Below are 12,413 nucleotides of genomic sequence, written 5' to 3' on the forward strand. Positions count from 1 at the left end.
AGCTGGACAACAGGACAGCAACAGAGAGACAGACAACAGGACAGTAACAGAGAGACAACGGGAGAGGAGAGCAATAGAGACAGAACTGAATGCACTGAACCTTTTTTTATTCTTTGCATTATTAACACTGTTGTGTTATTGTGTTATTAAAGTGTTTAAGTGTTTTATGGTAAAGCATTATGAGTGGTGTGTGTGTGCAGGGTGCTCGTGAGTTGTATATTTTGGGGAGGGGGGAGGCTTGTGTATGGGGGCGGAGGGTCCTCACACAAAGGAGTAGCCTAGGGCCACTGACCACCTTAATCCGCTACTGCCTATAGCTAATTAAAACTTGTAAGTCCCATCGCTGTGTGGGCATGATTCGCGCGTGCATGAGAACATTTCGCACTGTTATTTTGGAGACCCCCACAGAGTTCAGCTTATAACTCGAACCCTGGCGGTCGCGGTCCTGGAACCCATGATGCTGACGTCCGATGTCCTTTCTTTATCCAAGATTGGATGAACGGGAGAGGGTCAAATTTGTCAGCAGGGCTAACGTTAGGTGTCATAGCAGGTTTCTTTGATAAAAACCCGAAATTTTCTAGGCTTGATGACCCGGTCGGCAGCAGTGGCCTTTTTTTGGGCGGCATGGTAGCTACTGTATGTATATACTCCTGTATAGCTAATGAATGAATGTTTGCTTCTCAATAATAGGCTAGGTGCACGATCTCCACTACTTCCTGAAAGGCACCTTGCATGAACATATCCTGTCTCACTCTATTGGTTTAATTGATTAATCAGCTGTGCACTGTGTGTTCCAACGGTTTACCGCACAGCTGATTAATCAACCTTTTGCTGTTGCTCAATATTCTACTGCGCCCCATGGTGTCTTGGTGGTGAAGTGCAGGCAGTCAAAGGCATACTGTCATTCACAGGAGATTAATGGTGCGCGTAGTTCTTTTGGAAAACGTGTTTATTTTACAATATTTATAATATAAATTAAATAATATTCATTACATTGACATTTTGGTCAAATAATAGTTGTGGTAATGTATTATTAGCGACCCCCACAGATTTTTGATTTTACTGCCTTCAAGGGAGCTCAGACCATCTCTATGGGAGCTCAGCTCCCATTGGCTCCCACATAACTCGAACCCTGCATACATACATACATACATACATACATACATACATACATACATACATACATACATACATACATATATATATATATATACACTCATATCCAAACTATGCCTATCGTAAGACAATAATATCAGAACATAACGAGTCTTTTGCTCGTCCAGACCTGTCATTTAAAAGCTTAGTGTTCGGATGACTGGCCAGGTGTACACATGTGTCATAAACTGTGACTGTACAGACAACGTTAGACCACGTAGACCATGTTACAAATCAACCAGATTTTTCTTTTTTGCGCTCCACTCTCGTAATTCCTCCTGTCCGCCATGCACATGACATTGACAATCGCTCCACCAAAGATGATGCCCCTGCCCTGCGCGTGACGCGTCGATGTAAACCTCTCCATTGGCCTAAATATACAGTATAATTAAACAAATTAAAACACGTCATTCATCAGAGCGTCCAGTAGGAATAGTGATAGGGGCTGTATTTCCATGCCCGCGGGGGAGGGGGGGGGGGGCTGTATTTCCGTGCCCTGCGCTGCGCCAATTTTTTTTCTTCCAATTTGAACGTAATTTATTAATTCAAAATCAAAGAGCAAATATGTATTCATACATTTGGATTTATTTTGGGGCCCCTTGTAGCCCGGGGCCCCTGGGCTCAAGCCCAGGGTAGCCCATGCATAAGTCCGGCCCTGACCAGATGGTAATGTGTGTGTGTATACTTACCAAGAATAGGCCTGTAGCACACGAACATTACCAGGACTGATACAATATTGAAGAAATAGGAGGCGGCCATTGCATGTTCGCCTTCTCCTCGCCGGGTTATAAGGCTAAAGAAAGTGAAAGTGGTTTTCCCACTTGTCCATAAAAGTGGTTATCCACTTGTCCAGGAATGTTTCAGAAGGAATGAGGTTAAATCTTCGTTTATAACCTGTCTAGAACTGCACTGAGAGCTAAATCACAGCAGACATAAAGTCAATCTTATCTATAACCTGTTCCGATTGCGGAGCCACACAGCTGAACCCGTAGGAAGTCAGGGTTGGATTAGTGACTCAGGTAAACTCAGGTAAGCGACGTAAGCAACAGGTTTTTGGAATGGATCCCAGAAGGGCAGGTGCTACGTCCAGTGCCGGACTTATGCATGGGCTACCCTGGGCTTGAGCCCAGGGGCCCCGGGCTACAAGGGCCCCCCAAATAAATCCAAATGTATGAATAAATATTTGCGCTTTGATTTTGAATTCATAAATTACGTTCAAATTGGAAAAAAGTGTTTTGTCGCAGCGCAGGGCACGGAAATACAGCCCCCCCCCCCTCCCCCGCGGGCATGGAAATACAGCCCCTATCACTATTCCTACTGGACGCTCTGATGAATGACGTGTTTTAATTTGTTTAATTATACTGTATATTTAGGCCAATGGAGAGGTTTACATCGACGCGTCACGCGCATCATCTTTGGTGGAGCGATTGTCAATGTCATGATCATGCAACCTGGTCTCACACGGAACGTCGCTGTCATGTGACTTATCAGCTGACCCAGCGCTTTCCAAACAAATCAATGTTTCTCAACCATGTTTAATAAAAAATAAAAACCGATAGATATTTACATTGTATCAACATTCAGTTCAGTGATGTAATTTGTAAATTGACAACGTTTCATTCTGTCAGTGCAGAGAAGAATCGCCACTGGTATATATGTTCTCCCATGTTGCCATTTGCTCTGATTAATTCTCGTGGTGCTCAGTTCACTATGTTGAGTTCAGCTCAACTAGTCATAAAAGTCTCTAGCTTTTGCAACAGACGTTTAATTACAAGCAGAACTTTGAACTTTGACCGCTCATTGGTCTTTGAAATTGCTGCACAACTAAATAAATATTTCTGGCGTTATTTCAGCCCAGTTATTGGAGTTCGGTCTTGACAGAGATGGAGAGGAGACTTCTGCTGGTGTCCAACTCGACCCTCCACGGGGGAGGATATCTGGAACACTGTCAGCAACAAATACAAACATTTTTCGGACAGTAAGTTGCTTTTCACTTGATGACTATTCATATTCATGTAGACAGTCTTTTTGACCGTTTCAAACGAGTGTGAGTATCGGATATTGACGCTATCTGTGCAAGGAAAGTAGCTTTTAGCTTTCTTCTCTTCTCACTCTCAATGAGCTATATAATGCATTAGGACAATTTGTAGCTCCAACTGTGGTTGGGACTATATTCTTTAGTATGTTGTAAGCCTATGTATGTATAAAACATAATATGGTCCTAGTAACACTTTTTGTGTCTAAATACTATTCTCTCTCAACGATGTGTCACTGCCATATTTCACAATACCATTGACCTGCAAACATAACATACATTTTGTAGCATTATTGCTTTTCCCCCCTTTTTTTTAGTGCAGACTGGTTTACTTTGTGTCAGTACCATTTGTATTATTGTACATCATAGGCTGATAGGATGCATCTCTTCTTATGATATTTGTGAAAGATTGACTGTACATTGATTCTTTCGCAGGGATGTGAAGAGGGTTCTGTTTATTCCTTATGCCCTGCATGACAGAGATGGGTATGCAAAGACAGCCAGGGACAAGTTCAAGAGTCTGGGTATGTCTTTTACAAGTGTATTCACACACGCTCACTTATCTTATCAGTTAACTAATCTCAGTTCACTAAGGAGTGTTGTCCCCTATAAGGCTATGACGTGGACAGCATCCATGAGGCCTCTGATCCAGTGGAGGCAGTAAGGAAGGCTCAGGGCATATTTATTGGTAAGGATTACCGACAAATGTATCATCTTAATACATGTACAATAACTCGCATTTCTAATAAGCTTCTGACTAATCGTCAGATAGTTACTTTCGCATTTCTAATAAGCTTCTGACTAATCGTCAGATAGTTACTACTGTATGTTGACATATTTGTTGCATTTTCAGAAGCGGGTTCTTAATAATCAATAACTCCAAGTGAGCTTTGCTTGAAATCCAATAGTTTGTTTCATTTATTTATTCTCAGCTACGATACAGATATGATCACTTCAGATATTTAATTACCACTAACTGCCTTTTACATGAACAGGACAGTTCCCAACTGTATCAACCAATCACCATAGAGAGACAATTACTCTTATTGGTTTAACATGACACTTTTAAACAGAGGTATAACTCTTAGTGATTTATAATAAATACATACGTCATTACGTATTTCAATACACCACACTATCATAAGCTGCTAATGATAATTGTTGGTATTGAAGCTTTTTTTGGATCATGTGACTGTCGTCATGACTGTACCTTTCACTGTGCTCTTCAGGTGGTGGCAACACTTTCCGTTTGCTGAAAGCTCTGTACGACAACAACGTGGTGTCTGAGATCAAGAAGCGAGTTCTACAGGTGAGAGGCACAGATCCTACCATTGACACATCTGACTCTTGCTCCTGGTACTCTTCTGGTACTCTGCACCGTACCGTATGTGAAAAGATGCGTATTGTTGCTGTTCTCGGCTGGTGAGATGATACAACTGTTAGATAGCAGTGTGTCAGAACATCTGGTGATGATTTGAAGTCTTGTTGTGTGTCCAGGATGGCGTGCCCTACATGGGCTCCAGCGCGGGCACCAACGTGTCCACTGTCAGCATCAACACCACCAACGACATGCCCATCGTCTACCCGCCCTCCTTCGCTGCCATTGGTCTGGTGCCCTTCAACATCAACCCCCACTTCCTGGATTGTGACCCCAACAGCAAGCACATGGGGGTGGGTACAGAAGAAGAAGGCTTAGTGCCAGTGGGAGTGACCTGACATCATTAGCCAGTGTTTCAATCTTAGATGTATATCACCAGATATATTCAGAGATAACATCATGTTCCTTCCTCTCCAGGAGACCAGAGAGCAGAGGATCATCCAGTACCATGAGGAACAGGACACTCCCTGCGTGCTTGTACGTCATATGAGAGAGCTTAGGCTGGTTATTGATGATTGATATGGTTGATAAGGCCCAAATTACAAAATCACATATTTGCTTCCTTAGTGACTAACATGGCACAGCAACATAACCCAGAAAGTAGCGTAAAGACAAGGACACAATTCAATTCACACTTCATGTTATGTTGTGGGTCGCCTAGACTGGTTTTGATTATTGATTTGGCGGTATTGGTCGTTAAAAGGGGTGGATCAGAAATTAATTTGCATGTGTATTGCTGGTCAATCAATAATGCATACTGTCTTGAACTATTATATTTTTGATACATCATAGCTATCGAAATGTGAGGTCTGTTTACTTCCTAAAAAAAGTATTGTACTGTGTTAAAATACATCAGACAGATCAACAGAAGGACCTTGTGGGGAGGGAGAGGGGAATCTTGGGATTGAATTGAATTAGATGGCCGATTTGGAACATCAGGACTGATGAGGGCATTTGATACAAGATATCTCCGTGGTCGTTTTAAAAGACACATTTTTGTTCATGTGTTTACTATTGAATCCACTGGATTACAGGGCAAAATTCCACCGTAATGGTTGTGTCATCAGTATGTAGTATTTATGATTAATAATCAGGCATTGATTGTCCACTCCCAGGCCATGAGAGAGGGCTCCATGCTCCTGGTCGAAGGAAACAAAGCTTCTCTGCTGGGGACTTGCAAGGCACGCCTGTTCATTAGGTAACACACACCGTCTCTCACACACACGCACGCACGCACGCACGCACACACACGATTTTGGGAGTCTCATGACAGTTTGTCTGTGTTTCAGGGGAAAGCCAACAGTAGAGTATGAAACCGGTAGTGATCTCAGCTTCTTGCTGACGGAGTGTCATTGACCTGAGAAAAAGGGAAGTCAACAGATCGCCACACTCAAGACTGGCCTTGTTTTGGACTTCTACCATAAAATGGAAATACATATTTTACTACAAATGTTGTCCTACTTTCAGCACAAGCTTACAATGAATAAAGTGTATTGAATTGTCAATGTGAGGATGCCTTTAACAAGGTTTGAGGTCATAGCAATTAAACACTGTGTGTTTACACAGTAACACAATTATATACTGTGATGCATGTTCTACTTTCGCGTTCCCATATCATTGTGCGATCAGTTCTGTGTGCTCCATTGTGTGTCCAGAACCATGGCAAAGTTGATCTGATAAGTGTTATCAGTGCCATAAATATGGTCAGATAAAGAGCAACAAGGCACTTGTAACATACTTTGTAACACTTTTATTCATTTCATTTATGAAAGAGAGAAGTCAGCTCTAGAAGAAACATGTTTCTCGGAGGGAAAGAATACATACCCAATTGCAAATGTTTTAATTGAAAACAATAACTGACATATGAACAAGGAAGTAACAATATGAAATGACCAGTCACCCAGTTAGAGTGTAGAAATCTATTCTACACTCACAAAGAAACAACATCTATCACGCAACCTTAAACTTACACCAAGATAAATAATGAATGTGACAAAACAGACAAAGCAGTGAACGAGAGGCTAGTGAATGATTAATTTGTGTTCCAATAAAATAATTACGTTGTTATCATTAGTGTGATTCCTGACTAATAAACAACTATTAAACAATGTTAGTCCCATGCTGATGCCAACCCAATATGGGTCAATTCAATCTTGGAAGTTCTTTTATACAAATCATTGCATATATACAAACACAGAGGGTTGTGAATTTGTGACCTACTAAATGCATGTAGCTATGTTAGGTGCATGAATATAAGGGGACTCTTTCCATTGTCAAGGCCTTTTCTATTGCAGTGTTTCCCATTGATCACATAGACTGTGGTGGCCCTCCGGAGTCTAATTTGTGCTGCCACATTTTCATAACGAATCCAAAATATTTGTACACTTCTCATAATAACATCGATCTTTAACATTGTGTTTTGTGCTGCTTCAGCAAAGTGTCTCACTCCCACCCGCTGCTGTAAGGCGTTTTGCCCACCCTTGGATCTCCCCCCCGACGAACATTTTCTCCGCTAGCATGCCCCCTGTCTCCGATTTAATAAAATACCTTTAAAGAAATTAGACGTGATTCACCCGCCACAGTCTCACAACATCCTGTGGGAAACACTGCATTGTCAATAACATAACGGCAAGCTGAAGATGACAGAACTTTGAAATGTCTGGAAATTCATAAACATTATAGTTGATTTAAAATCTTGAATCTGAAGACCACCGCATACAGTACAAACAATATTAAATTGCCAGTGAAATGTGCTTACCTCTACCTGAAGCATTGTGAACCCATGCAACCCAAATGACATTATTCAATGCCCTCAATCTTTTTTTGCAACATCCTCTAAACCTACCACCTGAACCCAAAAGGACTTCGTGTTTAAACAAACCATTCATACAAATTACTATTCAATATAACCTAAAATGTTTTTAAAAAAAAAGTATATCAATCATCCACACTTGGCAGTTATCATCTTAGAAAATGCAACATCATTTCAACTCTCAACTATTAACTTCAACAATGTCAAGTCCTGATCAGACAAAGTATGAGTCTAAGACAAAGTATTATTATTGCTCCTAGTTACATCTCATATTGCAATTATTCCTCTTGTCTTATAATGCTGTCTTATTATATTCTCTTAACACATGTATTCACAATTGCAAGTCAGTGCACTGAGATGCAGAGAAAGAACCAGAACAAGCCTCTCCCTTTTAACAGAGTCATCTAAAATGTATATTTATATACACAGCATTTCATACCAATCTCTCTTGTTCCTACAGTATCATAACTGTATGGTACAGCAGTGTGCTCCAAATATATGGAGCCAGGCCTCAGGTGTGTGTGTGTGTGTGTGTGTGTAGCGGTAAATATACATTGTGAGCTTTACTAGCAAGGATGTAAAGAAGGATTATTCTATCTATCTCTGTGTGGGTTAGGGTTGTACTGGTTTCCAAGGCAACCCTGACCCAATCAGCACTCCTGTACATCTGAGAGAATGGGGAGGTACGAATTAATGCCAAACATTTATGTTGTTTACACAAAATACATTAATAATGTTTATACCTCAAATATGTTAATACTGTACCGTAAAACTACCACCAAATCATCTCATATCTACAGGAGTTGCTAGGAGCCAATTTGGAATTCAGCCTTTGGCTGTTGCTAGAGCTACCAGCCGACAGCGTGTCACCGTAGCCCACACAGCCGCTGCAGGGCTCGGCAGTACGCTCTGGCAGGCCAGGGGGGGGGGGGGGGGGGGGGCCTCGCTAGGTGTCTGTGTTCCTGTCTCCGTTCTCCTGAGGTTGCAGCTGCTCCTTCTCTGTGCAGTCTTCCTGGGGGGGGCGGACGCGCTTGAAGAAGCCCAGCTGTGGATAGAAGGGGGGGTTAGCTGGGTAAAGTAGTGTTCTGCTGGGTGGGCACATTTGTCCCAAAGCACTGGTACATACCAGAGGTGTGTGTTAGATTTCACAAACTCATCCCTGACTTTTGAGGAATTGAGGACTTTGATTCGGAGAGAGTGATTCGTTAAAGGAGACGTGTTAGCGCTGGGCTAATGTGCACACCTTGAAGATCAACTATGGATGGATCAATCAGGGGCCAAACACAACACAGGACTCCCAGCTTCAAGTAATCAACCAGCCATCACGAACAAGTACAGAAGAGACAGAGGGAAAAATAAGGTGTAGGAGTAAAGAACAAAAAGGAGAAGAAGGAAAAGATGAAGAAGAAGAAGAAGGAGGAGGAGAAGAAGAAGAAGGAGGAGGAGAAGAAGAAGGAGGAGAAGAAGAAGAAGGAGGAGAAGAAGAAGGAGGAGGAGAAGGAGACGGAGAAGGAGAAGAAGAAGGAGAAGAAGAAGAAGAAGGAGGAGAAGAAGAAGAAGGAGGAGGAGAAGAAGAAGGAGAAGAAGAAGAAGAAGGAGAAGAAGAAGAAGGAGGAGGAGAAGGAGAAGAAGAAGAAGGAGAGGGAGGAGAAGGAGAAGAAGAAGGAGAAGGAGAAGGAGAAGAAGAAGGAGGAGAAGAAGAAGAAGGAGAAGAAGAAGGAGAAGGAGAAGGAGGAGGAGAAGAAGAAGAAGGAGAAGAAGAAGGAGAAGAAGAAGGAGAAGGAGAAGGAGAAGAAGAAGGAGAAGGAGAAGAAGAAGGAGAAGGAGAAGCAGAAGCAGAAGCAGAACAAAAAATAAATAGGATAAACTCCTCCTCACCTTGTACATGACGAAGATGAGCAGGGCCAGCAGCAGCAGTCCAGCCAGCACGGCCAGCGCCACCACCCAGCCTGGGACGGGCGTGACCTCACCAGACTTCACCCAGATCACTGTTAGGCTCACCTGAGGAGAGGAGCAGCACACACCAAGGGGGGGGGGCAGCGTTTATTTCCCTTGTTCATTGCCCTTCTGTACATATCATACTGCACATATCTTTGCCCTTGTCTGTACATATCACACAGTACACATATATTTACTGTACGTATCATATTCATATATGGGCCGGCTGTGGCGTAGGAGGTAGAGCCGCCATCTAATGACCTCAAGGTCGGCAGATCGGGGGTTCGAACCCCGGCTGGCCACATGTCGGAGTGTCCTTGGGCAAGACACTGCTCCCAGTGAGTGGGCCGGCGCCTTGCATGGTAGCTTGCCGCCGTTGGTGTGTGAATGTGTGTGAACGGGTGAATGAGAGGCCGTTGTAAAGCGCTTTGTATAAAGGCGCTATATAAGTGCAGTCCAACTGTACATATCTTCGCCCTTGTCTGTACATATCACTAGGGATGTCCCGATCCCACTTTTTCACTACTGATACCGATACCGATACCTGGGCTTCGGGTATCTGCAATACCGATACCGATCCGATATTCAATACATTTTTTTACCCCTGAATAATAACAAATACCTCCCCAGTCCACACCAACAACAGTTAAATTAAAGACTGCCAGCAACAAATGCGACGTGTTGTGGATTGGAACTACGGATCATAAGCTTTCAAATGATGTGTCATACATTGAAATCCGAAAAAAGATGACGAAGTTAGAGTCATTTGAATGTTGTTAGACGTCAGGCACATATGGGGTTAACCTCTTTGTAATGAAACTGGAAGCACACAGCGCTACGAACTATGAGAGCTTATGCGCATTTTAAGCGCATATAGGACTCGCGTGAAGCATTTCTGCGACACGCGTTTCTGTTCACTGTTTTCATTCCCTCATCGCTTATACACATAAGTTTGACTGCGCATGGCAGTAGTTCAGCTGTCTCTTAGTCGCACTGGTGCGATTGAATGTATTTCCAAGTCGCACAGAAATATATTCACTCGCAAATGAAAACCAAAACAGTCGCACTATCGAGCCCTGGTCATGCACGTGACCACTGGCTACTACTGTTGTCGTCACTTGAGTGACACGCCAGATCGGGCACGCGGATTGGAGCCTTTTTTTTTTCTGGTCCGATCTGCGATCCAGCATTCAGGACCAATATCGCGGCGATATCCGATATCAGTATCGGATCGGGACATCCCTACATATCACACTGTACATCTTTACTGTACGTTTACTAACTATCTTTACTGTACGTATCATATTCATAACACATATATCGACTTAATATTCATTGACTTATACTCACTGTAATAACGTATACTGTCCCACCATGCACTGGCCATACGTTTATGACTATTGTACTGGTTAGATGCCAAACTGAGTTTCATTGTATTAATTTGTACTCTGGACAATAAAGTTGAATCTAATCTAACCTAACCTAATCAAGGGGGGTGCTCGTACAAGTGACACCTTAGGGGCATCACAGCCACTAACTGACACTCTGTTTAACAGATTGATGGACCGACATTTCCCCACTCAGACCTACAGAGAAGACAACCCTGACATGAAGGCACTCCAAATCGCCCCCTTAGCCCCTTGGAAGGGACCTACACAGTATCGCCTACCTTCAAGGCAATCCTATAGATCTGAGAGGATTGGAGATGTTTGAGCAATACGAGAATAACCTTGGCTTCTGAATGGCTGGCCGGAAATATGACACAAAATATTATTTCCATCTATCAACGGCTCTCAGACACAGCGTAGCTAGGTGCAAATTTGGAATGAAGCAGGTGTCATGCGTGGTTAGGAGAACACACTCACGGTAGTACTGTTGGAAGGCAGCTCAGACACCAGGTTTTTGTAGGGCATCTCGATCACGCTGAAGGAGGCAGTAGATCTCACAAGGAACGAATGGTTCGAGCTGTCGGTCTGGATGGGGAAAAAAAAACACACACACACACACGGTTCTACAGATGTTTCGTACAGCCCTTGTCTAGCCTCTAGAGGGCGTAACAGGGGAAGACCAACAGGTGAAGTGCCCCCTCACCTTCTGGAAGGTGGCCACGCCCAGGCGGGCGTGGATGAACAGGATGGCGTTCTGACCCCTCTCCAGGCGGCCCACCTGACACTTGATCTTCAGACACTGTGCCTTGGAGCAGTCCTGAGGACACACAAACACCACATTTAAAAAACGATTAATTAGTTCTTGTTGCTTCTTGCATATGTATGATCATTAACACAGTAGTAGAGTGAGAATGCCTGGGTACTTCCATTGAGTGTGGGTGCAGTAGGCAATAACGACCGTAATACTGGAACATTAGAACAGTGTTTTCCGTATTGGAGGGTACAGTATAAGAAATTGCTTTATTAGGAATAACCCCTTGAGATATCTCGTTTTCGAGGGGGTCCTATGCAACAACAATAAAATAACAACACAATTAGACAACACATTTAACAAAAAAACGAGAAGAAAAAATCAATAAATAAACAAAAACTAAAGTAACAAGAGGACAGATGAACCACACAAGACATGACAAGCAAAATAACAAAACAGACAAAACAAAACCCAAAAATCTAAATTAGAACAAAACATAAAGAGCATACAGATGGATCTTTCACTGATTAGCAATAGAAGAATAGTAATGGTGACAGTACCAGCGTCTGCAGGTCCTCCTCCTCCTCTTTGCCCTCCAGGTCTCGGCGGTGAACGTGGTTCCGGTTGCCGCCCTCGTTCCTGTCTCCGCCGCCAGTCCCCGGAGAAGTAGCGTTCTTCTCTCCTGACACAGGGTTCTGGAGCAGACACGGCAGACGGTGTTAGACCCTTAGACACCCAGGCTGGGTTCTCCATATGGCGCTTTTCCATTGACCAGACCGGTACGGCTCGGCACGGCACACATTTGAAAAGTTCGGTATAGGTACGGGTAGGATACGTTCTCCATTATACACAACAGACCAGGAACGAGTGGTGACAGTAGGAGGAGTTAAGTGTCATAAGAGCACTTCACTTTAATAAGTGCCGGTATACAGCTCAACGGGGGGAAATGCGATAAG

The 12,413-nt window shown here is 43.2% G+C and overlaps 2 protein-coding genes across 2 annotated transcripts in view; one reads left to right on the forward strand and one right to left on the reverse strand.

Annotated features, from left to right (window-relative positions):
- Positions 1-3,007: 3,007 nt before the first annotated feature.
- LOC308162123 (alpha-aspartyl dipeptidase) lies at positions 3,008-7,048 on the forward strand. Its single transcript, XM_080536229.1, has 8 exons — positions 3,008-3,133; positions 3,626-3,714; positions 3,804-3,878; positions 4,420-4,499; positions 4,688-4,861; positions 4,986-5,045; positions 5,684-5,766; positions 5,858-7,048. Exons 1-8 carry the CDS (start codon positions 3,039-3,041, stop codon positions 5,922-5,924), a joined length of 723 nt encoding a protein of 240 aa, XP_080392355.1. The 5' UTR covers positions 3,008-3,038; the 3' UTR covers positions 5,925-7,048.
- Positions 7,043-12,413, reverse strand: part of itgav (integrin, alpha V) — a 35,509-nt gene continuing 30,138 nt past the window's right edge. The window contains exons 26-30 of the mRNA XM_080536228.1: positions 12,018-12,152; positions 11,410-11,523; positions 11,184-11,291; positions 9,259-9,381; positions 7,043-8,425 (exon numbers count right to left, since the gene is read on the reverse strand). Of these exons, the coding sequence (XP_080392354.1) occupies positions 8,327-8,425; positions 9,259-9,381; positions 11,184-11,291; positions 11,410-11,523; positions 12,018-12,152 (579 nt within the window). The 3' untranslated portion in view covers positions 7,043-8,326. The remainder of the gene's footprint in view (positions 8,426-9,258; positions 9,382-11,183; positions 11,292-11,409; positions 11,524-12,017; positions 12,153-12,413) is intronic.

This window comes from Nansenia antarctica (genome assembly GCF_963989245.1).
Source record: "Nansenia antarctica genome assembly, chromosome: 7".
NCBI lineage: Eukaryota > Metazoa > Chordata > Actinopteri > Argentiniformes > Microstomatidae > Nansenia > Nansenia antarctica.